Here is a 25,142-nt window from a genome sequence, read left to right on the forward strand (position 1 = left end):
AAAATATTATAAATGAAAATAATGAGACAGCCAGAAGGTTCTTTTCAAATACTACATATTACAATGAAGAAATATTACTATATCTATAAACATGCTCATATCTAGCTATGAATTTGTTTTATAAATTCCATAGGATACTTATCAATTACCCAACACAGAACATAACCTTAAATAAATTCGGAATCCAAAGGCAAAAATGAGAAGCTATTTATCCTTCTGCTAAGACATTACAGACAGCAACTGTTTTTGCAAATGAGCTATTATAGATATCAGCTCCTTTCTCCCTTTTATTTACCACTTCAAATGATGTTTGAGTATTACTGAATGATGCCATGTACTTAAAAGTGTTTACATTAATACAAGTTATTATTTTTGTTTTCAGGGAAGTACAACTCAATATTTAAACGTACATGTCAGTCAGTAGTCTGTAACAAGGTCTGTAAATTATACCCTGTAAACTAAATTTAGCCCGCTGTCCACAAACAGAATAGTTTTCACATTTACAAATGGTTCTTAAAAAAAGCAAAAGAAGACAAATATTTTGTGACATGTGCAAGTTATATGAAATTCAGGTTTCAGTGTCCATATATAAAGTTTTATTGGAACATAGCCATGCCTGTTTATTTGCAATGTATTATAGCTGGGAGTCCTGGTGGTGCAGTGGTTAAGAGCTCAGGCTGCTAACCAAAAGATCAGCAGTCAGAATCCACCAGCTGCTCCTTGGAAACCCCGTGGGGGCAGTTCTACTCTGTCCTGTAGTGTCACTATGAGTTGGAATTGACTCGATGACAACAGGTTTCGTTTTTTTTTTTTTTTTGGTCTTACAGCTGCTTTTCCCCTATAGTGGCAGAGCCAAGTAGCTATAGGCAGACCATACGGCCTGCCAAGCCAAATTATTTACTATCTGACCCTTAACAGAAATAGCCTGTCAGCCGCTGACCTATAAAATGGAAACGGGTAGTGATACTGGAAGTGACAGACAAACCGGGTCATGCTCCCCTGGACCTGCCATATTTTCTAAACTACCTCCTGACTCAATGGATAATATAGAAAATGCCAAAAAGTACTCTACCTGCCATTGTCCTTGGGGGGCCTGAAAATAAAAATGGAAAGTGTGAGACAGGGCTGGAGAGACAGTCACATCATTCATTCAAGTCCAAGTTCTTAGCATAGTTCCTCTGATTTTCTTTTAACTGTTTCCTTTAATAAAAATGCTTGCATAGTATCAGGTACCGACAAATACCTGGAGATTGAAGGAAGGAGCAAAGGTGGAGAAAACATTCTACTTTAAAACCAACAGTTTTTACTGTTTTTAAAACTTTGTTTAAAAACATTTTTAAACAATTCATATATGTTTACCCCTTTATAAACTTTTTCAAGAAGATTAACAGAGAACATTAGTCATTGGCATTAACAAAACTGGGAGCTCTCTTTTGGGGGATTACAATGGGTTATGTTGTATCTAAGGGAGTCCTGGTTTTGCAACGGTTAGGCGCTCGGCTGCTTACTGAAAGGTTGGCAGTTCAAATCCACCAGCTGCTCCACAGGAAAAAAGACTTGATGATCTGCTCCTGTAAATACTACAGCCTAGAAAACCCTATGGGGCAGTTCTACCCTGTCGTACAGGGTTACCATGAGTCAAAATTGACTCGACAGCACACAAGAACATGTTGTACTTAAACTGGAAAAAATAAAAGAAAATCAGGTGGGATACAGCAAGGTGCTAAGGGATTGAGGACTAACTAACCTGTATGACATTGCAAAGCCTTTAAGATTTATTATACGTAACAAACACTTAAACAGAACTTCCCATACGCCAGGAACTGTGCTAAACATTTTACAAAAATTAATTCATTTAACCCTCAAGTCTGTATGAACTAAGGTCTATGAGTATCCTCATGTTATAGATAAACTGAGGGACAAACAAGTTAATTTATTTGTCCAAATTATTTTAAAAGTATTTCTTAACAAAACAGAATGCATAAGTGAATTGCTGCTGTCTTGCTGCACTTGCTATTCCTTCTGGTGAGCCCAGAAGTTTTGACAAGGAGACGCCAAAGCTAAGATACTGAAGCTGCTAAGCTGGCGGTCAGCCTGCACAGTGTGTGGCCTCGTGCTCGCTCTACTGCGCCGTTGGCTGGGCCGCAGCTATCGCTCAAACGCTCAAAACATTCACAGCACTGAGGCCAGCAGGGAGGTTGAGAGCAGGAGCGTAAAAGAGAGCCACTTTGATTCAAATCCTCCCTCTGCCCCCAATTCACAAGTTCCTTGACTTTGGGTTAATACTTAATTACTTTAAGCCCATTTCCTCTTCTCTAAAATGGGCGTTGATAATAAGAATCCCTGTCCTCACAAGGTTGTTGAATAAATGAGCTCATGAAAGTCAAGTGCCCATTACAAAGTATTCACTGAATGAATGTTAACTAGTATTACACTAAGGAACCCTGGTGGCATGGTGGATAAACACTTGGCTGCTAATCGAAAGATTGGTGGTTTGAACCCACAAGCCACTCCATGGGAAAGTAAAGATTTTGGCTTTTGAAACCCTATGGGGCAGTTCTACTTTGTTCTACAGGATTGCTATGAGTTGGAATCGACTCAATGACACACAAAAACAATATTATGCTGTGAGTCTTAAGCAGAAAAGAGATGCCTTATAAAAAGGTATCTCTGATTTATTCAGAATATCCCCGATTTACTCAGAACTGCTATGCTATAGGGTCGCTATGAGTCGGAATCGACTCGACAGCTGTGGGTTTGGTTTTTGGTTTGGCTATGTTTGATGGAGCCTGACATATCCTGTACAGTGGCCTTACACAGAGATGCGAAAGCTACCTCGGTAGAACAGTGACAAGATTCAGGAGGATGCTGAGGTCACATCTAACTGACTTCAGGCCCCCATCGGCACCAATAAGAGCTGTGTGACTTGTCAACAGTAAGCTGGGGAACTGAATTCTCACCCTAGTCCCACCAGGGACCTATTTTGTCTCCTTGGATGTACCATTTTTGCCTTTTGCTAAGTTTCCTCACCTGAAGAAGCAGCACTAAGAATGCTAACTTACCAGAAATAGCAGTGAAGTGCAACATTCAAATCACGTTATTAGAGTATATACGGTAAATACAAAAGGATATTCCATTTGCAATCAAGAGTGTCACTCAACATGCACATTTTTAGAGTAAGCTATTTACCTAAATTCAAGTACTCGGATGTCCTTATAGCCCGGTAACCCAGTAAATGCGTTTTCCACCTGTTAAAAATAAGTATGTAGAAATATGAAAAAAGTGTACAGTAAATGATGATTTTAAGAGTAGAATATAAAATGCACTATTTGTAACTATTAGTTGGTATACACACACACCATGGATATACATGGGTCTGAAAGTTCTATGAGAAAATTACCACAGCGAAAATGTTAGAAGTTAGTTTTTACATATAGCACTGCTACGTTTTTCTTTTCAATTTTGTTTTATAAAGTTTCGACTCGACGGCACTGGGTTTTTGTTTTTTAGTTATTTTAATATTAATCTTTTTCCAAATTATAAAAAGAAAGCATATTTCTTAATCTTATTGGCAAAGCCTTGTGTTTTCCCTTGTGCAATAAAATGTGAAAAATAGCGTTAGTTTCAAAAGCAGCTGTAATAGCATTTTTAAACGTTATTGTTTGGATCAGGAATCTGGCTACAGCACACACCCATGCACACTACCAAACAGTCAAGTGTTTACTTTCTATAAGTGGAAAACCTCCAGGGACGTCTGTTTCCCGTTCCTACAACAGAAGAGAACCACGAACACACCCAAAGTTAGAAAGAAATACGCAAGCCCTGGATTAGGTCTCAGGAAAGAGGCCTTATCCAACTAGTTTTCTCCTGAAGGAGGTTGTGAAGCAATGATCAACCAACTTAACTGGTCAAAAGACCAGTTAATGAGCATTGCTTCTGCAGGAGCTGTGTTTCTTACCGAGCCTTTAAAATCCAGCCATGTAAACCAATATGAGCTTAATGACTGGAGAAGAGAAAAGATTTCAACTGGACTATAGATCTAAAAATAACAGGTTATGCACAAATACAGACTTTAATAAAACTGAACCTTTAATCTGGGCTATTTCAGAAGTTGAAAACCTCACCAGATAAACCATGACATTAGAAGAAGGGAAGTAAGTCAGTGGACTTTGGGGACATCTCTGGGCATCTACTTTTAACCAAGCTGTCAGATAATCAAGAGAGTGGAGTCTTTTAAAACCTTGTTTCAATGACGATCTCCATGTCTTAAGAATAAAGAATACGAACCCATGAATTTTTATGGCAATAATAATTTTGCTATGTTTTATTCTCTGAGGAAAAAGAGAGTGGAAACTCAAGTGGTGTAGTTGTTAAGTGCTATAGCTGGTAACCAAAAGGTCGGCAGTTTGAATCTACCAGGCGCTCCTTGAAAACTCTATGGGGCAGTTTTACTCTGTCCTATAGGGTCACTATGAGTTGGAATCAACTCGACAGTAAAGGGTTATAATTGGAATCAACTCAACAGCAATGGGTTATAATTACTGTAAGAAGCCCTGATGGCACACTGGTTACGCGCTTGTCTGCTAGCCTAAAGGTTGGAGGTTAGAACCCACCAGTGGCTCCCTGGGAGAAAAGACCTGGCAATCTGTTCCAGTAAAGATTACAGTTTTGGAAACCCTATGAGGCAGTTCTACTCTGTCCTATAGGGTCGCAATGAGTCAGAATCGACTTGACGGCACACAACAACGATACAACTCTTATAAGATAGGGGTGGAGGTGGAATCCTCAGGACTGAAAGTCAGAAGACTGAAAGTTAGTCCCAGCTCTGTTGTTTTTGCTGGCAGAGGGACCGTACGTCTTTTTTTTATAGAACTAATACTGCCCTCCCCACCTACCATATGAGACTTTTGTTAAGATTAAAAAAGAACATACCTGAAAGCATACCATAAACCACAAAGTGCTATACAACTGTACATTATTGCCTGAACTTTTACCATGTCTTGAATTCTCATACAGGTATCCTAATTCATCACATCTAGCTAGCTACTATACAGGTATCTATTTGGAGGAAGAGTCATCCCATTTTATTAACCAACATTAATACTATGAATAAAAAAAAAAAAAACAGTTTATTGGACTGCTATGTGCCTGGTGCTTTGCAAATATTATTTATAATTCTTGCAACAATTCCAATAGATACATATTATCTCAACTTTATAGATGAGAAAACTGAGACTCTAAGATGTCAGCTAACTCACCAGGATCACACATTTGGTAAGAGACTGATTGAGAATTTATTCAACCCCAAATCTCTTTAACCCCAAAGCCCATATTCTTCCCACTGAATTACATTGCTTCTTCCTCTTTCCCCTGCCTCATGATAAATATGTTTTATAATTGGGACCAGAACTTGAAAAACTGTAAATTAAAAACTCCCTGAGTTAAAATGAAGGGGATTCTGTATGGTATAAAGGAAGGAGCACTTTGAAAAAGAAGCTGATCTGATTTTCCCAGGGGCAGATCAACTAGTAAGCAAGGTACATATGGGCTTACTTGTGTTTACTTACTAATCTGTAGTGCACTGTTTCACAGGGGTTTCACCACATCCTTGATGTGGTGAAAAACAGGTGAAATTGTGCACTAGGGATTAGTAAGTAAGCACAATTAAGCCCGTGTGTACTTGCTTATTGGGAAATCCATCCCTGGATCTTCCCTTCTACTCAAGAGAGGCTGAAATGACCATGAACAAATTACTTGACCTCCCTGAGCCTCAGCTTCCTCACCTGTAAAATGGAGATGCTCCCCCACATGCCTGCTGTGAGCAAACAGATAGAAAACAGCCTGTAAAGCATAAAGTAGTATATAAGGAAACTGTGTTAGCACTGTGAGTATCCTTCAGCACTATGTCAGTGACACTCCCAAGTCTGTCCTTTCCTCTCTGATGTCATATTTTGTGTTGTCCCAAGACTATCATGCCCCCTCCTCCTCTTACCTTATCGGGAGACTAATAGTTCCTGAACCTCATCTTCTCCAAGCATGTCTGCTTTGTCCCTGTGTGTTTCAGTATTACCTAGAGAAGCTGAGGTAACACTCTGGGTGACTACGCTCTGAAGGGAGAGAGTTGGAGGGTTTCCTTCAATTCACAGTAGACCTGGTGACGAGGGCCTTCAGGGATACCATCCCTGTCTCTGCTGTTCCACACAATGAAGTAGCTATTGGTAGATATTTCATTTCAGTTAAGGGGACGGGAATGTAGGTAGAGATAGGCCAGAGAAGGAGGTCTTTCATGGGAGTCCCAGACCCTTCATCATCCTCGGATCCCCTCAAGCCAACAGCTACCTGACTTATAAAGTCCCTGCTGGAGATGTTTTTCTCTAAATCCGTAGTCATTCAGTGCAATTGTTTACCCGAACACTAAGGCTTAATAAAGTTTCCTTAATTCAAGCGTAGAAAGAACCAGACAGCCAATCCAAGACACCACCTGATGCCAGGTGTCCACTGGCTTGGCTGACACTTCTTCCACATACCACACAGCTTTGCAGCTTGACCACACAGCAAGGAAAATTAATCGTCTAGCCTACAATCCCCAGGTCTAACGGCTGCAATAATACTGTTCGGCTGAGAGGTGCATATTTTTTATTTCCCATTTGGACACAGTGTCTAGTGAAGGAAATTAGTCCAAGGCAATGGAAGTGACAAACTTGGTCGAGGAGAACCCCACCAAGGGGGAATGGAAAAGAAATAAACAGGAAGGAATAGTGTGCCTGTCTTTAGACAAAGAGGGATAGATGGGTATCCAATGCCTTACCACGCAAAAGCAAGGGCACACAAGACAGGACAAGCATGGGTCATTTGTTGACTAAAACATCTTGAGCTCAAGTGCTATATGGACTTATTCCAGAAGGTAAAGTTTTAGACAGGTCTAATCCACAGTTCTTTAAAGAAATTCCTTTAAAAATACCTCCAACCAGAGCACAAAGATAGGAAGGAATTTTACTTTTCACTGGGTGCCCTTTGGCGCTTTTGAACTTTGTACCATGTGAACGTACTCCTGTAAGTTACCACTTGAAATTTTTTCAATTAAAAAAAAAAGAATACTAAAAATTACATGTAATGTTCCCTCGAGCAAAAGAAACTACACTGCACATTGTTTCTCTGGTTTGTATACTTCTCCAGAGATTGTCAAGTTAAAACCATGCCACAGAATAATATATCCTTCCAATGGATGTATTGGAAACAGCACTTATTTGTTAGCGGATGGCAAATGGGTATAATATTTTGTTCTGATGAAATAATTTGTCTGTCTTTCCATGGATTTCTCACAGAACTTTCTGAAGAAATGGCTAAGTACCAAGTCCTCACCCCAGGAACCAAGTACATGGAGAGCTTGAATGTTAACTCTGCCTTTATCGGTATTGCAAATATGGGAAAATTACAACCCCAGCAAACTATCTTGTTTATCAAAAGAACAACAAAAACAGACCAAAAAAATACGACCCACCTCTGAAATAAACTCTTCGACAAGGTGCTGGTAGTGGGAGCTGGAGGGATCCTGCAGTTCTTCCCTGTACTGGCTCCCCGAGAGGTGGATGCTGAATTCTGCAATCTGCTCAGCTGCCGGTTTGGTGGGTTCCTCTACCACATTCTCAATCTCATTGCTAATCTGGATATCAGACAAAAAGTATTTACAAGTATCAACAAGTATTTATTGATTGCTTTCTATGTGCCAACAATGTGTTAAAGGCAACTTCAGATGATGACTTTTATATAGTATCTCACCTTGGAACAAAGTGGGTGGACTTTATGGCATAGGCTAATAATGAAATGACTGAGTATTCTGACTGGCTCCACAGAAAGTAGAAACTTTTCCACAGAAAACTGGCCATGTGCAAGTCAGTAAACAAGAGTTGGCTATGCTATATAATTATCATCTAAAAATAGCCTAGAATAATGGTTCTCCAACTTTTTGGTCTCAGGACCCTATTAAACTCTTAAAATTCACTGAGAAATCCAAAGAAGTTTGCTTTATGTGAATTGTATCTATAGATATTTACTAAACAAAAAATTAAAAGAGAAAATTTTTAAATATTTATTAATTCATTAAAAAAATAATTAAGTTGATACCAAAGAGAGCAACTCTCAGTCCTATTTAGTTTGTGTCACTTGGGCATGTCTTCAACTTTTTGGGGGAGCTGTTCTGGAATAAGATAAAAGAAATGGAGGGAGAGAGAGCAATAACGATGCAATGGAATATTATTCACCAATAAAAAGGATTGAAATACTAATAATCCCCAAACACAGAAATGTTATGCTAAGTGAAAGGAGCTATTCACAAAAGACTACATGGTGTATGATTCCATTTATACGAAATTTCCAGATCCTTAGAAAGTAGTTTAGCGATTGCCAAGGGCTTGGGTTGAGGGTGGGGAGGGAACTGCTAATGAACACAGAATTTTGTGGCAGGGTGAAGAAAATGTTCTAAAATTAGATAGTGATGATGACTGCAAGACTCTGAGAATATACTAATAACCACTAAATTGCACACCTTAAAAGGGTGTATTTTATGGCATGTGAATTATATTTCAATAAAGCTGTTGCTAAGTAATAATACTAATAAACCTATTACATGTAAAATAAATAACATATCCTTCAAAAGAAAAATTAATGAAAAACGGCTTTGTTTACATTTTTTTTAGTCTTTAATGTCTGGGTTATCAGAAGAGAGCTAGATTCTGCATTCAATCAGTTGCAATTTATTGTTTTAGTTGAAGTATATGAAGAAAATATGGCCGCACAGATATGTACTGGAGAACAAAAGAGTATATTCATAGCCTTTTCAGATAATTACGTATATTCTTCTTTATGCTACATCAAACTCAACAATAGTAGTTTCTTACAGGTTAGTTGCAAAATAATATCAACAAACTTTTTATACCCTGTAACATTAAAATCCGAGTCTTCCAATGGCCAAAGCCAGAACAATTTGAGAAACAAAATATTGGATTATAACCCAAAGAGTAAAATAAATATCCATGAGTCCACGCTGATTTGAATAAATGAATGAGATAGAACTGGCAACAGTTCCTTACAGAAGAATTCCAATTAATAAATGCAGAAAGAATGAGTGAAATAGAGTATCACCACTAGAACACTACAGTAGTAGGTGCTGCAGGTAAGATCCATTTGAGCTTATCTAATCCAAGTCCCTCAGTTTTGATACTTAAGAAAACCAAGGATTGGACAGGAGGAATGACTAGCTTGAGGTCTCACAGAAAGCCAATGGCAGAGTCAGGAATATAACACAGAGTTTTTGTTTTTGTTGTTTTTCCCACACTACTATTTTCCATCCACTGTACTATTTTTCATTGTACTAGTTATATATGATCTACATAATCAGAGACCTTTAAAACTTCAGAATGGGAAGTAACCTCAAAGATCCCACCACCCCTTCTGATGCATGAATGCTCTCTATAATATCCCTGACAGATGATTGTTCATTCTCTGTTTAAATGACTCTGATGAGAAAGAATTTGTAAATTTCAAGAACTATATTTCCAAAAGCTCTTAGGGTTGGAAAGTTCTTAATATTAAATTCAACTCTACCACCCTGTACCTTCTACCATTGTTCCCAGTTCTGTAACCTGGGACACATACAAAAGCTGTAGTTTCCAGAGAGCACTTCATATATATAGACACAGCTATCATGTCTTCCCTGACTTTTCCCTAGTTCCACTCCTCCACACATCTCAGCCTTCAATGTCTTTCTTAGGGTGTGGCACCCACAAGTGAGGTCTGAGCAATTAAAAAAGGGTAGGACAACCACCTCCCTTATATTATACTGTATATTTCTATTAAGGAAATCTAAAATTATACTAGCTTTTACTAGTTTTTTGCAGTAACCTCATCACACTGTTGATTCATACTGAGACTAACATCAATAAAAACTTATACTTACTGAATTTTTTTAGACGACTTTGCATTTATCCATATTAAATTTCACCTTGCTAAATTTGGATGGAATTCCCATGTCTAAAAATATTATAAAATAAATACCTTGAGTAATTCTACTGCTACAAAACACATAAAACGCTGAATAGATTTAATGCTTTTAACAGATAGCTGATTTGCAAAAAAGTAAGGAAAACCCCAAGAGGCCAGAAACAATCGGTTGCAGAAATCCAGAGAGGTGATCCAGTGTTGAAGGTGGCCATTTCCATGGTATATCTGCTGATTCCTTGTAACCCACGCAATACTGAATGCCAAATACCATGAAGGGACAAAATACAAAGTGCAAGGCCTATACACACTGGAGAGTTAGACTGATGACTCCTACATAAAGCAAGCGTTCTTAAAACTCAAATGAACAGTTTGAACAACAAATTAGACTAAGATGAAGGAAAGATTAGTGAACCGGAAGACAGACACGGATGTAACACAGAGAGACACAGGAATGAAAGTTATGAGCATGTGGTTAAGAGACATGAAGGATAAAATGAGAAGGTCTAACATATATTCAACCATAAGAGACAACAGCTGAGAATTTCCCAAAATTGACAGACACAAAGCCTAACATTAAGGAAGTACGACAAATTTAAAGCGAGATAAATAAACATAAATCCACACGTATACTCATTTTGTAAAACTGCCAAACCTCAAATCCAAAGATGAAAAAAATATCTCAAAAGCAGCTAAAGAAAACAACCAGACAATCCACAAAGGAATGACAACTAGACTGAAAGTTGAGCTCTCAGTAACAACAATATCTCTCAGAAAATAGTGAACTAAAACCAAAGAAAAAATAACTCTCAACCCACAGTTGAATACAGATTAAAAATATCTTTCTAGAATAAGGACAAATAAAATTTTATCAACAACTGAGATTGAACCAGTAAGAGACTCTTACTAAGGAAACATCAGGAGAAAAATTATCCCAGAAGGTCTAAAATGAAAAAAATTATTGTAAGATGATAAAAGAGTCATCATCTGGGTAAACAGAAAAGAAATTTAACTGTATAAAACAAATATGATAGTTGAATTTGTAGAGAGAACTAAGAGAATGAAAAAGAAAATACTTTAAAATAGCATGTAAATCAACAGGTTGGTAATTTGAATTGCAATGTTCTAAGGCTTCTGTATTATTCAGGATTAAGAGATAAATACAAAACTTTAAATTTTGCTAAGTCAAATATGCATTATAACTTACAGAGTGATTTAAAAAAAAAAAAAAACACGGAAATACATGGTCTCCTAAACAGTAGATAGAAAAATACATTAGGAAAAAAAGGAAAATGTAAAACTGTATCAGGTTCATTTTTAATTAGATATAGGAATCTAATTCCTGCTAGGTATCTCTATAACTGTCCTGTTCTCCTACTGATTCTGTAAATTGGCTTCAAGTCATCCTCTCTATTTTAGATTTTAATGTTCCAACTGATTGTATATAATTCCTTCACTCCTATTACAGTGAACCCTATCTCATTCTTTAAATGTTTCCAGACCCAAGTCATGGCTAGTCTGCCTTGGAGTTCAGAACTACAGTGTTACTTTTTATTCATTCATTAACAATTACTTATTGAATGGTAGTATTTTCTCAGCACCATTTGCTTTGTACACAGTATTACCGAGAGTAAAAGTACCAATCCAGCCATCCTCTCTAGGGACCCCTAGCTATAACCAGCCTTGTTCACTGACAGAGAGGTTGGTGGGGCAGAGTGGAGTGACTTTAACTTGATTTTGCATAGATTAAAATGTCCAGGTTGAAAAGGAAAGGTGCAAGGTAACTAAATTTCATCTCTCTAGGGAATATGTTGAATCAGGATTTTCTCTATATTAAATAATATAGGACTTATGAACCCCCAAATTTTAAAAATTCAGAATTTAACAAGCTTTCTAACAATCTGTCTCTATTTTCCTGAGGAGTGTGTACTTTTTTTTAATCTGAATGTCATACAGGACTCAGCTTTAAGATTTAATACTGTTTAATGTGGATGATGTTGTTGTATGCCGTTGAGTCAATTCTGACTCATAATGACCCTATATGACAAAGTAGAACTACCCCCACAGGGTTTCCTAGGCTATAATCTTTAAGGGAGAAGGTTGTCAGGTCTTTTCTCCCTTGGAGTGACTGGTAGGTTCGAACCACAGACCTTTCGGTTAGCAGTCGAGCACTTACCCCTTGTGCCACCAGGACTCCTTGTTTAGTAGATAGGTTCCTATTAAGAATGATGCCGTAAAGAAGCATAGTGCTTCATGATTTTTAAACTACATAAAATCCATATTCTTTCCACGTGAAGAAGGGAAGACAACATCCTCATCTATTAAGGGTTAGAAGAACAGTCATGTCACAGAGCCTGCGAGAGGCATGTGAGCTGACCATAATGATAGCTCCGTAGTCCCCGGATAATTTCATTTACAATTTGAACCCTCCCTCACCAAGAGCTAGCCAGTAAGAATAGATTTCTCAGCTCTCCAAGGGATCCCAGATTCTTTTTTACGTACTGGTTTCAAAGTCCATATTTTCATTAATAAGGCACCCTATGAAGTCCTGTGTGATCTGGCAATAGACCATAGACCCTCTCTTAATTCCTGCTCTCCATGTCAGAAACTGAAATGGCAAAACAGCATCACTCACACTCTCCTCAGGCCTCTCCAAGCTGCTCTCTGAGGCACCTTCATAGGAAGCCACCCCTGGATACGGAACACTGACAGCAGCACCTAAGCAGAAAAACAAAAACGTGTGTATGAGCTCAGTCCCTGACTAACTCCGAGTTCATATCAGGAAACAAGCAAGTGATGTCAAAATCATCCCTACAAACCATTTGCTTTTTCATCCTGAAAATTCTGTGCATTCTAACCTTAAGACACAGCTGTAGAGAGTCTTCCCAGAAAAAGAAGCAATAAGGGCTCATTCATATATTCAGTCAAAAAACGTTTATTGAGCACTTGTCAGCATCTGCAAGGCACTATGGATACAAAGACCAAGTTCCTAACCTCAAGGAGCTCACTGGCTAATAAAGGGGACCGATATTGAAATTAGTATCTCTATCTAAAGGGGGAAGTAGGTAAAGGTATAAATTAAATGAAATTGACCATAAATTGATAATCGTTGAAGCTGGCATCTCATTATGCTATTCTATTTTTGCATATGTTTAAAATTTCCCATAAAGAGAAGTTTTTTTTAAAAAAAAAATTTTTTTAAAGAATGCAACTACCAATTTACAGAAAATAGAGAGGTCAAAGGAGCATGTTAACCTACACCATTAGAATGCAATCAGAAATATCCTTACTTTGGAAATTCTAGGACAAATGGCCTGGTTTCTTCAACAAATTAATTACAAGAGGAAAAACAAGAAATACAGAAGGAAACTACAGTTTTTTTTTTTTTAAATGAAGACTTAAAAACACATTAAAAAATAAAATGGCCAAAACTAAGCTAGTATTTAGTAATACACACATCCTGTTGCTGTCAAGTGAATTCTGACTCATAGCAACCGTATAGGACAGGGTAGAACTGCCCCATAGGGTTAGTGGCCAAACTCTTAACCTCTGTGCCCACAGTAGATGATAAAACGATTTTAAAAAGATATAAACATAACTCCCATAAAAGTGAGATAGTGGTATTCTTAAGGGAGTGGGGAGCATTGTGTTTGGAAGGGGGCATGTAGAGGGTGTCTGGTAGAGCTAGAAAGGTTCTAACTCTTGACGGAGCAGTGGTTACAGGGTGTTTGCCTTAAAATAATTCACTAGGTTGTATATTTGTTTTAAGCAGTTTTCTGTGCTTGTGTTATATTTAACAATAAAAGTTTTAAGTACCCATATCATAATGCCATAAAATATGTATGCTTAAAAAAAATTTTTTTTTGACTAGTGAAAAGAGGAATTGCTTTTTCTTGAGACTTCTAAATGACATGTAAGAAGAAACCTGATATTTTTAAAATGTAAGCTGTAAAATGTGTTTGCTTGCTTGCAAGATTGTCCTAAGCCATAAATAATTTATAAAGTAAAGTGACTAAAATCACAAAAACATACTTCCCAATGTCGAGGTATCTTCAACAGGAACTGGAGATGACAATTCAGGGCTAAGGAAAAAAAATGTTCAAAGTTAACGAAATGATAGAAATATAAGTTTATTTTGGTGTTCTTTTTTTTCCAAAAAGGAAGCCACTAGTCTCTAAGCAAGAGTTCCCAAACCAAAGTAATGAGTAGCAAAGTGAAAAACAAACAAAAACATTAGTCTTCAAAATTTTTTCTCTACATTTATTGATGCCTAAACTAGAATGACTCTACTTAAAATATTGTCCGGGTTACTATTTCATCACCCTGCTTTATTCTTCTCAGTTCTTAACATTGTCTAAAATTATTTTGTTCATTTAGTTATCTACTTGTTTATCATCTGTCTCCACTGCTTTAATCCTCTAGAACTGCACTGTCCAATAAGGCAGACACTAGACACATGTGACGATTTAAATTAATTAAAAACAAATACATTTTAAAATTCAGCTCTGCGATTCCTCCAGCCACAATTCAAGTGCTCAGTAGGCACATGTGGCTAATGGTTACTGTATTGGACAATGCAGTAAAGAACATTCCCGTCATCACAGAAAGGTCTATTGCACAGAACTGCTTTTGAATCTAAACTCCATGAGATTAGGGACATTGCCTGCCATATTCCTGCTGTATCTCCAGTTCTTATAATAGTACGTGCCCTTTAGTAGGCACTAAATAATATTTGTGGAATAAATGAATGCATAAATATTATGTGTGCAGAAGGCACTTGGCAAACCACCCATGGTGAAGCCGAGGCAAGACGGTTGTATAAACAGCTGCATGTTTCCATCCCCCACAATGAAAATAGAAAACACCAAGCAAAAATAGATGAATTTACAGTTTCAGAATCTGGAAATCAGTCAAAGAATTACAGCATTTAAGAAAACACGGAATTAAGAAAAATCCTGCTCTCCAATGATAGGAATTTTTTCAGTTTTTTCTTCCACCGTAGACACTCCACCCCTCCCTTGCCTCCACAGTCGTGGGCACTGTGACAGATGCTGTTGCTGAAGTGGAGAACCACAAACCACACACCCAGACAAGGACATGCTCTCTGGCACAGAAGAGTGTGGACTAGACTTCACTTTTGCCAGATTTGTCTGTTTGTGTCTTCTAGGGGCTGCTTGAAGGACTGAGGGGGTAATCTCCCCATATTAGATGCATGTGCACTCCCATGGGACTGGGGGAAGGAATGTACCGAACAAAACCCACAGACAGTACCCACACTTAATCACACAGGACTAATTTGCAAGACTGAAGCACGTGGAAGCATAGATTTAGCTTCCAAGGACTGAAGGAGAAAGGCTGGTGTGCAAGTATCTTACAGAATTCAGAACTTCCAATAACAGTATGTAATTATGCAAAATGGCAAAGTAGGTAGTTCTATAGGTCTGTCCCACCTCCCAAATAACAGCACTGGAAAGAGCAACTGGAATCAACTGGAACTCTGGAACTGGGTTGGACACTTAATTCAACCAGGGGAGTACTTGATGAAGGCACAAGCTGCTGACCTCTCTTAGGTGAACTATGTGCATCACCTGGCTACCACCTCCCATTCGTCAGCCCCTCCAAGGTGGTGGAGTCAGTGGTCTATGTTCCTAGAGTGATTGGCGGGTATCAAGGCAGACAGCGAGTATCATGTGCTCCAATGATTTGGGAATACACAGTGTGCACAGTTGGGCTGGTCTGGCGGTGCCTTGAGGGAGGGGTGCAGAACTTTGCAGCAATTTTGGCCCTCTCCCAGAAACAGCTGCACCTTGCCAGCAGATTCAAAGGTCTAGAGCGCCCTCTGGTGAAATATATCAAGCCACTGACTGATGGTAGAGATAACAGAATTGGAACACACACTCTAAACACTAGCTTGGAAAAGTCACTAACAGTTGACTGTAGCTATCATTAAGTAAGAAAAGCAATAACTAAGGAGTGGGACAATTTAGATATTTTCTGCTTTTTGCCGTTTGTTTCTTCCCTGGACTACAAGGAATTCTCCCTTGAACCACTACTTGGCCATGGGCTCCAAAACAAATCTCCAGTGTCCATGCACATTTTGGAAGACAGTCTTTGCAAAAGTAGTCAGGGCAGGTTGATGAGCAGATGGACTATTACAGCCTTCAACAATTAAAAATAAATTAATTAAAAAACTGCAATCTCTGGTGAAGGTGAAGCATCTCAGTTCCAGAGTTACTACATTATAATATTCAAGTGTCCTAGTTTCAAATGAAAAATTACAAGGCATACAAAGAAACCGAAAGGATGGTCCAGCCAAAAGACTAACACAAAGAGACAAAAAATTTATCCTATGGAAGCCTAGATATTTGACAGCTTAGAAGAATTTAAAATACCAATTTTAAATATGTTCAAAGAACTAAAGGAAAAAACAGACAATAAACTAAAGGAAATCAAGGAAACAGTACAGGAGCAAAATGAAAATTCCAATAAAAAGAAACTATAAAAAAGGATCAAACATAAATATTGGTGCAGAAGAATATAATAAATAAAATAGAAACTCCATTGGAAGTTCTTAACAACATATTTGAGCTGGCAGAAGAAAGAATCAATGCATTAGAGTATATAAGATGATTAAAATTCTGAAAGTAAAGAGCAATAGAAGATAAATAAAATTGAGAAAAGCCTAATGGAATTGTAGGGCACTAATAAATGAACTAACATACTAACACATGAATCCCAGAAAGAGATGAATAAGAGAAAGGGACAGAAGGAATAATTGAAGAAATAATGGCACAAAACCATCGAAATCTGATAAAGCAATGAATCTACAAATCCAAGAAGCTCAGCAAACTCCAAGTAGGATAAAGTCAAAGAACTCCATACCAAGATACTTTATAATCAAGCTTTCAAAAACCAAACATGGAGAATTCTGAAAGCAGCAACAGAGAAGCAAAATGTCACACATAAGACATCCTCAATAAGATTAAGTGCCAATTTCTCCTCATAAACCTTGGAGGTCAGAAGGCAGCGGAATGACACATTTAGAGAACTAAAAGGAAAGAACAATCAACTAATAACTACATTTGACAAAACTATAAATCAAGAAATCAAGAACGAGGGTGAAATCAAGATATTCTCAGATATATAAAAGCTGAGAAAGTTCATTACCACTAGACCTATCCTACAAGAATGCTAAAGGGAGTCTTTCAGATGGAACATAAAAGACACTAGACAGTAAATCAAGGCAGAAAAAAAAAATCTCCACTATACGTAATTTCATGGGCAAGTATAAGGACCTATCTTAAGATATTTTTGGTTGGCAATTCTTGTTGCTATGTCCTTCATGATTTATAATGACAAAAGCATTAACAATAAGTATGAATTTATGTTACAGAGCACATGATGTAATAGATGATAATACCAACATAAACGGGGGGAGAGGGAGGACTATAGAAATAAAATTTTGGGTGCTGCAAAAGGTAAGTTGGTATCAATTTAAACCATGTTATAAATGTAAGATGTTAAATATAATCCTCGTGGTAAGCACAAAGAAAATATCTTAAAAATACGCACAAAAGGAAAAGAGAAGGAAAGCAGAATGGTTTACTACAAAAAAAAAAATCAACAAAACACAAATATTGGCAGAAATGAGAGACGAAGACACAAAAAAATACATAACAAAATGGTGGAAGTAAGTCACTCCTTATCAGGAATTAGCACAGATGTAAACAGGCTAAATGCTCCAATCAAAAAACAGAGTGGAAGAATGGATTTAAAAAAGATGATTCAACTATATATTGTCTAAAGAGACACATTGTAGGCCCAAAGACACAATAGATTGAAAGTGAAAGAGTAGAAAAAAATATTCCATGCAAGTAGTAACCAAAAAAGAGCTGGGGTGATGATTTGAATGTCAGATAAAATAGAATCAAAATCTGTTCTAAGAGAAAAAGAAGGACATTACATAATAACAAAAGGGTCAATTCATCAAGAAGATATGACAGTTATAAATATATATGCACATTACACACAAGCCCCCCCAAAAATAAAATAAAAAAAAAAAACACTGACAGAATTGAAGGGAGAAAGAAATCTACAAAAATAGTTGAACACTTCAATACACCATGTTCAATAAAGGAACAAAGGACCTGAACAAAGCTATACACCAAATAGAATTAACAGACATATATAGAACACTCTACCCAACAACAGCACAATATATATTCTTTTCTAGTGCACATGGATTATTCTCCAGAATAGACTTATGTTAGGTCACAAAGCAAGTCTCAATAAATTGAAAAAGGCTGAAATTATACAAAGCAACTTCTCCAACCAAAATGGAACAAAACTAGAAACTAATAACAGAAAGTAAAAGGAAAAATACACAAATATGTGGAAATTAAAGAACACACTATGAAACAGCCAATAAGTCAAGGAAGAAATCAGAAAAAAAGTTTAATGAAAAGGAAAGCACAACATACAAGACTTATGGGATGCAGTAAAGCAGCGCTCAGAGGGAGATTTATAGCAGTAAAAACCTACATTTAAAATCAATAGCCTAACTTTACAGCTTGAAGAACTAGGAAAGAAAAGCAAACTAACTCCAAAGCTACCAGAAGGAAAGAGATAAAAAAGATCAGAGCAGAAATAAATGAAATAGAAAATACAAAAACAACAGAGAGAATCAACAAAACCAGAAGTTGGTTCTTTGAAAAGATAAACAAAATCAACAAACCTTCAGCTTGACTGACAAAGAAAAAAAGAGAGAAGATGCAAATAACTAAAATCAGAAATGAAAATGGAGACATTACAACTAATTCATCAGGAATAAAAAGGATCATAAGAGAATACTGTAAACAATTCTATGCCAACATATTAGATAGATTAGATGAAATGGACAAATTCCTAGAGACACAGAAACCACCTAAATTGTCTCCAGAAGAAATAGAAAATCTCCACAGATCTCTAACAAGTAGAGACTGAATAATGTAATCAAAAACCACACAACAACAAAAGTTGTGGACCAGATGGCTTCACCGAAGAATTCTACCAAACATTTACAGAAACACCAATTCTTCTCAAACTATGTGACAAGCATTACTCTGATACCAAAGCCAGAGAAAGATACCACAATAAAGGAAACTTAGAGACCAATATCCCTTATAAATATAGATGCAAAAACCCTCAACAAAATACTGGCAAACCTAATCCAACATCATAGTAAAAGGATTATACGGTGCAAACAGTTAACCCATTCAGCTGCTAACCAAAAAATTGGCAGTTTGAGTTTACCCAACGGAGTGCTGGGAGAAAGACCTGGTGATCTACTTCCGAAAAATCATTGGATCAAATAGTTAAAAACTCTGTGGAGCACAGTTCTACTCTGACACTGCTTTACGCCACGACCAAGTGGGATTTTTTTCCAGAGTGGTTCAACATTAGAAAATCAATCAATGTAATACATCACACTAATAGAACAAAGAAGAAAGAAGCACATGGTCATCTCAATAGATGCAGAAAATGCATACAACAAAATCCAACATCCTTTCATGATAAAAATCACTAAATAAACTAATAACAGATGGGAAATGCCTCAATATGATAAAGGCCCTTTATGAAAAACCCACAGCTAGCATCATACTCAATAGAGAAAGACAGAGTATTTCCCTTAGGATCAGGAACAAGACAAGGATGCCTGCTCTCACCACTGCTATTAAATATTATACAGGAAGCCCTAGTCAGGGCAATTAGACAAGAAAAAGATATAAAACATATCCAAATCAGGAAGGCAAAAGCAAAACTATACTTTTCTACATATGGCATGATTTTACATATAAAAAAATCCCAAAGAATCAACAAGAAGGCTATTAGAGCTAAAAGATGAATCCAACGAAGTTGCCAAGTTCATGGTCAAAACACAAGTCAGTTGGGTTTCTATAGACAAGCAATGAGCGATCTGAAACGGAAAATAAGAAAAATATTCCACTTACAATAGCAAGTAAAGGAATAAAATACCTAGTAATAAATTTAACTGGAAAGCTGAAAGACTTGTACACTGAAAACTATAAAACATTACTGAAAGTTATTAAAGAAGACCTAGGAAAATGGAAAGACATTCTGTGTTCATGGATTGGAAGACTTAATATTGTTAACATATCAATACTAGCCAAAGCTATCTATAGATTCAACACAATCCCTATCAAAATTCCAACAGCTTTCTTTGTAGAAATGGAAAAGCCAATCTTCAAATTTATATGGAATTGCAAGTAGTCCTGAATAACCAAAGCAATCTTGAAAATCAAGAACAAAGTAGAACGACTCATATTTCCCAATCTCAAAACATACCATAAAGCTACAATAATCAAAATGTTTGGGTACAGGTATAATAATAGGCATATAGACCGATGGAATAGAACTGTGAGCCCAGAAATAAACCCATACACATCTATGGCCAATTGCCTTTCAATAAGGGTACTAAGTGCATTCAGTGGGAATAGTCTCTTCAACAAATGGTGCTGGAACAACCGGATCTCCACGTGCAGAAGCATGAAGGTGGACCCATACCTCCCACCATACACAAAATGGATCATATACCTAATGTAAGAACTAAAACTATAAAACTCTTGGAGCAAACATAGGAGTAATGCTTCTAGTTCCAGTTTTTGACAGTGGATTTATGGATACTACTTATTACTTTTAGTGTACTATCCAAAAATAAATCCATTGTTGAAAACTGGATCTAGAAGCATTACTCCTATGTTTGTTCTAAGGGTTTTATGGTTTTAGTTCTTATACTAAAAGTTGAGCCCTGGCGGCACAGTGGTTAAGAGCTTGGCTGCTAACCAAAAGTTTGGCAGTTCAAATCCACCATTCACTCCCTGGAAACCCTGTAGGGCACTATGAGTCAGAATCAGCTCAACGGCAACCGGTATACACTAGAAGCACTAGACACAAAAGACAAATGGGACTTCACCAAAATTAAAAACTTTCGTGCATCAAAGGACTTTATCAATAAACCAGAGAGACAACCTGTAGACTGAGAGAAAGTAGTTGGCAACCATCTATCTGCTCGGGATCTTTTTTTTCATTAATGGAACACATGCTAAATCATTGAGTGTATCTGAATCACATGTGTCCCTCTGGACTCTGGGGGTAGGATTGGTGGGACACATACGTCCCCTTGGACTTCAGGGTGGGTGCTCATGTCCCTCTGGACTCTCGGGTGGTAGGACTGGTGGGATGCATATGTCCTGTTGGACCCTGGGAACCACATGTCCCTGAGGACTCATGTACAGGTTTGATGGGACACATATGGCCCTATACGCACCAGATGCACCACCCCATACAATACCCTGTAAAAACAGTAATTTGCAGCACATACCCTTCTCTTCTTCAAACAGTTATACAGGTCCCCTCCTGATGGTTACAGGCACTGCTAGTGGGGAAGTAGCTTCTCAATACTCCTGAGAGGTAGAAAATGTAGGTGGGACACATATGTTCTGCTGGTCACAAAAGGGTTTAACATCCAGAATGTATAAAGAACTCCGAAAATGCAACAAAAAGACAACCCAATTTTAAAAATTAGGCAAAAGACTTATTAAGATATTTTACCAAAGAAGATATAGAAATGGCCAATAAGAACATGAAAATACGCCCAATGTCATCAGGGAAATGCAAATCAAAACCACAATACAAAAAGATGTGGAGGAACATGAAACATATATTGCTCAGTGAAATAGGTCAGTTTGAAAGGCTACATACTGTATGATTCCAACTACATGACATTATGAAAGAGGCAAAACTATGGAGATGGTGAAACGGTCAGTGCCAAGGACTTGCTCTAAAAAAAAAGTCTATTATTTAAAACACACACACACAATGAGATACCACTTCACCCCCACTAGGATGGCTGCTATCAGAAAATAACAAGCGTTGCTGCGAATGTGGAGAAATTGGAACCCTCACCTGCTGCTGCTGGGACTGTAAAATGGCACAGCCACTACGGAAAACAATTTGGTGGTACGTCAGAAAATTAAACATAGAACTATCCTACGATACAGCACGTCCAATCCAAAGTATATATACCCAGAAGAACTGGAAGCAGAGACTCAAACAGAGGTGCACCAATACAGCATTATTCACAATAGCCAAAAGGTGAAAACGACTCCAGTATCCAACAACAGATGAACGGATAAATAAAATGTGGTATATACATACAATGGAATATTATCCAGCCATAAAGAGAAATAAAGCTCTGATACATGCTACAGCATAGAAGAACGTTGAAAACATTATGCCGAGTGAAATAAGTGAGATACAAAAGAAAAAATACTGTATGATTTCACTTACATGAAATATCCAAAATAGGCAAATGCATAGAGACCGAAGTTCATTAGCAGTTACCAGGGCCGGCCGGGATGTGGGAACGGGAAGACACCGCTTAAGGAGCACAGAGGTTTTAAGGGCAATGAAAAAATTTAGAAACAGTGTTGATTGCTGCACAACATGGTGAATGAATTAAACTCAGTGAATTGTATGTGTAAAAATGGTTGGACTGTTTTGTTACATATATTTCACAATAAAAATTAAAAAAAAAAAAAAAAAACATGGCCTACGGAGGTTATAGTTTTATTGGAAATACAGACACCAAATAAGTGATGGCAAATGCAACAAGTAGTACAGACAGGAAAGTACTAGCTGCTAAGGGGGAACATATAACTATTAATCTCTTCTCATTTGAGAAATCATAAAACCATAAGTAATCTTAAAGATAGCCTCCTTCAACAATTTATATGAAGAAAGTAAAGTTTAGAGAGATGGCTTGCTGTAGGCCACCATGCTAACTGGTTTCAGGTCTCCCAGCTCTCAGCATGCCACCCTGCAACTGCAGGAAAAGATCAGAAGTGATCAGCACAATCTGAAAAAGCCCTCACTCTTAAAGGAAAGAAAGAGGGTTTCCACAAGTCTAAATTCCCATATATCTCTAAGCTATATAAATTGTAGTTATCTGGGTAAGTTTTTATAACTTTAAAGTTTGTATGCATGTCCTAAGGGGAAAGGATTGTTCCATTAACCACTTCCAAAGGTGCTGGATCAGTGGCGATTATGTAAGTTTTCAGCTTAAATGGCAATTGAAAATACTCTTCAACCTTACACAAGTCAGCTTCCCAAGGTTATTTGATCATAGTCAGAAACATCTCCTTCACAGACTTGTCAAGGTGCCAATAAGTCCCATCTTCAAAACAACTCCTTAAGGTTGCTCCACTGCTCTAAATTAGGTCGCAGAGGGTACTCAAAGACACCAGATAAACATGGCATACATCTTGAAGAATTAATTTCACTTAAAGCTTAAGCAGTTGGGGAGTTAAGTGCCCAAAAGCAATTTTCCCAGGGTCACAAAATCACCTAATGGTCCAAGACCATAGCTAAAATTCCTAACCGTATCCAGAACACTATTCAATAATAATAACAGCAAAAATAATTTGAACTAAACTTACTGAGCCCTCATCATGTGCCAGGTACTGTGCTATGTGGCTATGTGCTTTATCTTGGTTAATACACTGAATTCTGGCGACCACTTTAAAAGGAAGATATTAGTATCCCCATTCCTACAGATGAGGAAACTAATGGCACAAGAGGTTAAAAATTTGCTCAGGGTCACAAGCTAGCCAGTGGAGGAGCTGTGATGTGATCCTAAGTACATTTGATACTCTTATCTATCTCAACTCACTGCTTCACAGCATGGTCTTTATGTGACCCATACTCTTTAGAAGGTTGGCCAGGATGGTTTACTTGGTCTTAATGATGCTGGCCTACATAACCAAATGACCCAGAAGCCAAAGTCTGTACGGTCCCGGAAAAAAAGTAAGGAAACCTCAGTCAGAGCAGGAGGGCTACCATAAGCAACCAGGTATGAAGAACACAGTAAAGCAAAGGGGTCAAAACAAAACATGGCAACTAGAGTGGGAAGTTACGAACAGACAGAGGAAGAAACCAGTTCTCACCTGAGCCAGGAGAGGAAGGTGGTCAAAGTGTCCTCCGTATCAAAATCAAATTTAAGTTCAATACTCTAACTCAGCAAGCACACAAAAGGAGAAGTTTGCTTACTTCTGTAGAACTAGATCTCACCTTACTGAATTCAAAGTAACGTTATTTTTAAGGATGGTAAGGAGGAAACTCTTGGAAATTCAAATCACTCGTCTAACACTCCAATACTTGATACCTATCCTTCCGCTCTCCTTTCAAAAGACAGAAAAGAACACTTAGCAATAACCCTTTTACATGTTCTTATTAGGTATGTCGCCTGCAAGGATCCCTTAAAGCGTCCCTCACAACAGAACTAGAACACAGAGCTGCACTGAGTTTGGACACGAAAATTATTACTGCATTTCTAGACCCAACCACAAATTTCCAAGAGTCTAGCTAAGATCTTTAACTTAATACCAGCAGCAAACAACCCCCTACTGTCTTGTTTCCTCAGTACATTATTCATTCTCCACACTCTTGCTTCAGCTTGTCAGTGGGATTCAGTTGGGATTGTGTCAAAAGATGCATATAGACACATGGAACATAAAGTTTAAAACTATGTGAAACAAGCCAAGCATAGGTTCGCCTATCCAGGTTACTACTTCCTTGACGATTTTCTTTACTTTGTTTTACTATAATCTGTAAACAGCAAAAGAACTCCAGGCAAGAAGTTGGGAATCCTGGATGGTAGTCTCAGATATGGCATTAACTCTGTGAATGACTTGGGAAAATACCTTAGTTGTTCTGAGGCTCAGGAACCTAATCTCCAAAATGGGAACATCTCCCTGCCCTACCCATTTCACCAAAGGTGTTGATGAAAGTCAAAGAAAATATTCTACTCAGAGCATTATGAAAAGGACGAAGTGGTAAACAAATGTAAGAGAAAACAGGAGTTAGTGGAGCATTGATAGATGTCATCCTAAACAGAATAAAACATTTGCTGAAAAATTTTATATTTGGCTTTGTAATCCATGATAGACACTCTCAGCTACAAATACAAGTCAATTGAGGTACAAAAATCCCAGGCAGCAGTCCTCACACAATGAGAATATCAGCAGAGAATTGATAACGGACCTGAGTGAGAGGGACGAAATTCAGTTACTCGTTTAAGGCGTATTTAG

The 25,142-nt window shown here is 37.5% G+C and overlaps 1 protein-coding gene across 3 annotated transcripts in view; it reads right to left on the reverse strand.

Annotated features, from left to right (window-relative positions):
• IMPG2 (interphotoreceptor matrix proteoglycan 2) overlaps window positions 1-25,142 on the reverse strand; it is a 102,979-nt gene that overhangs the window by 50,261 nt on the left and 27,576 nt on the right. For all 3 annotated transcript variants that reach the window (XM_049858314.1, XM_049858312.1, XM_049858313.1), the window contains 5 exons: window positions 14,029-14,078; window positions 12,632-12,714; window positions 7,502-7,663; window positions 3,190-3,248; window positions 1,073-1,093 (listed from right to left, as the gene is read on the reverse strand). In XM_049858314.1, the coding sequence (XP_049714271.1) occupies window positions 1,073-1,093; window positions 3,190-3,248; window positions 7,502-7,663; window positions 12,632-12,714; window positions 14,029-14,078 (375 nt within the window). The remainder of the gene's footprint in view (window positions 1-1,072; window positions 1,094-3,189; window positions 3,249-7,501; window positions 7,664-12,631; window positions 12,715-14,028; window positions 14,079-25,142) is intronic.

The sequence above is a fragment of the Elephas maximus genome, chromosome 18, assembly GCF_024166365.1.
Source record: "Elephas maximus indicus isolate mEleMax1 chromosome 18, mEleMax1 primary haplotype, whole genome shotgun sequence".
Classification (NCBI taxonomy): Eukaryota; Metazoa; Chordata; class Mammalia; order Proboscidea; family Elephantidae; genus Elephas; species Elephas maximus.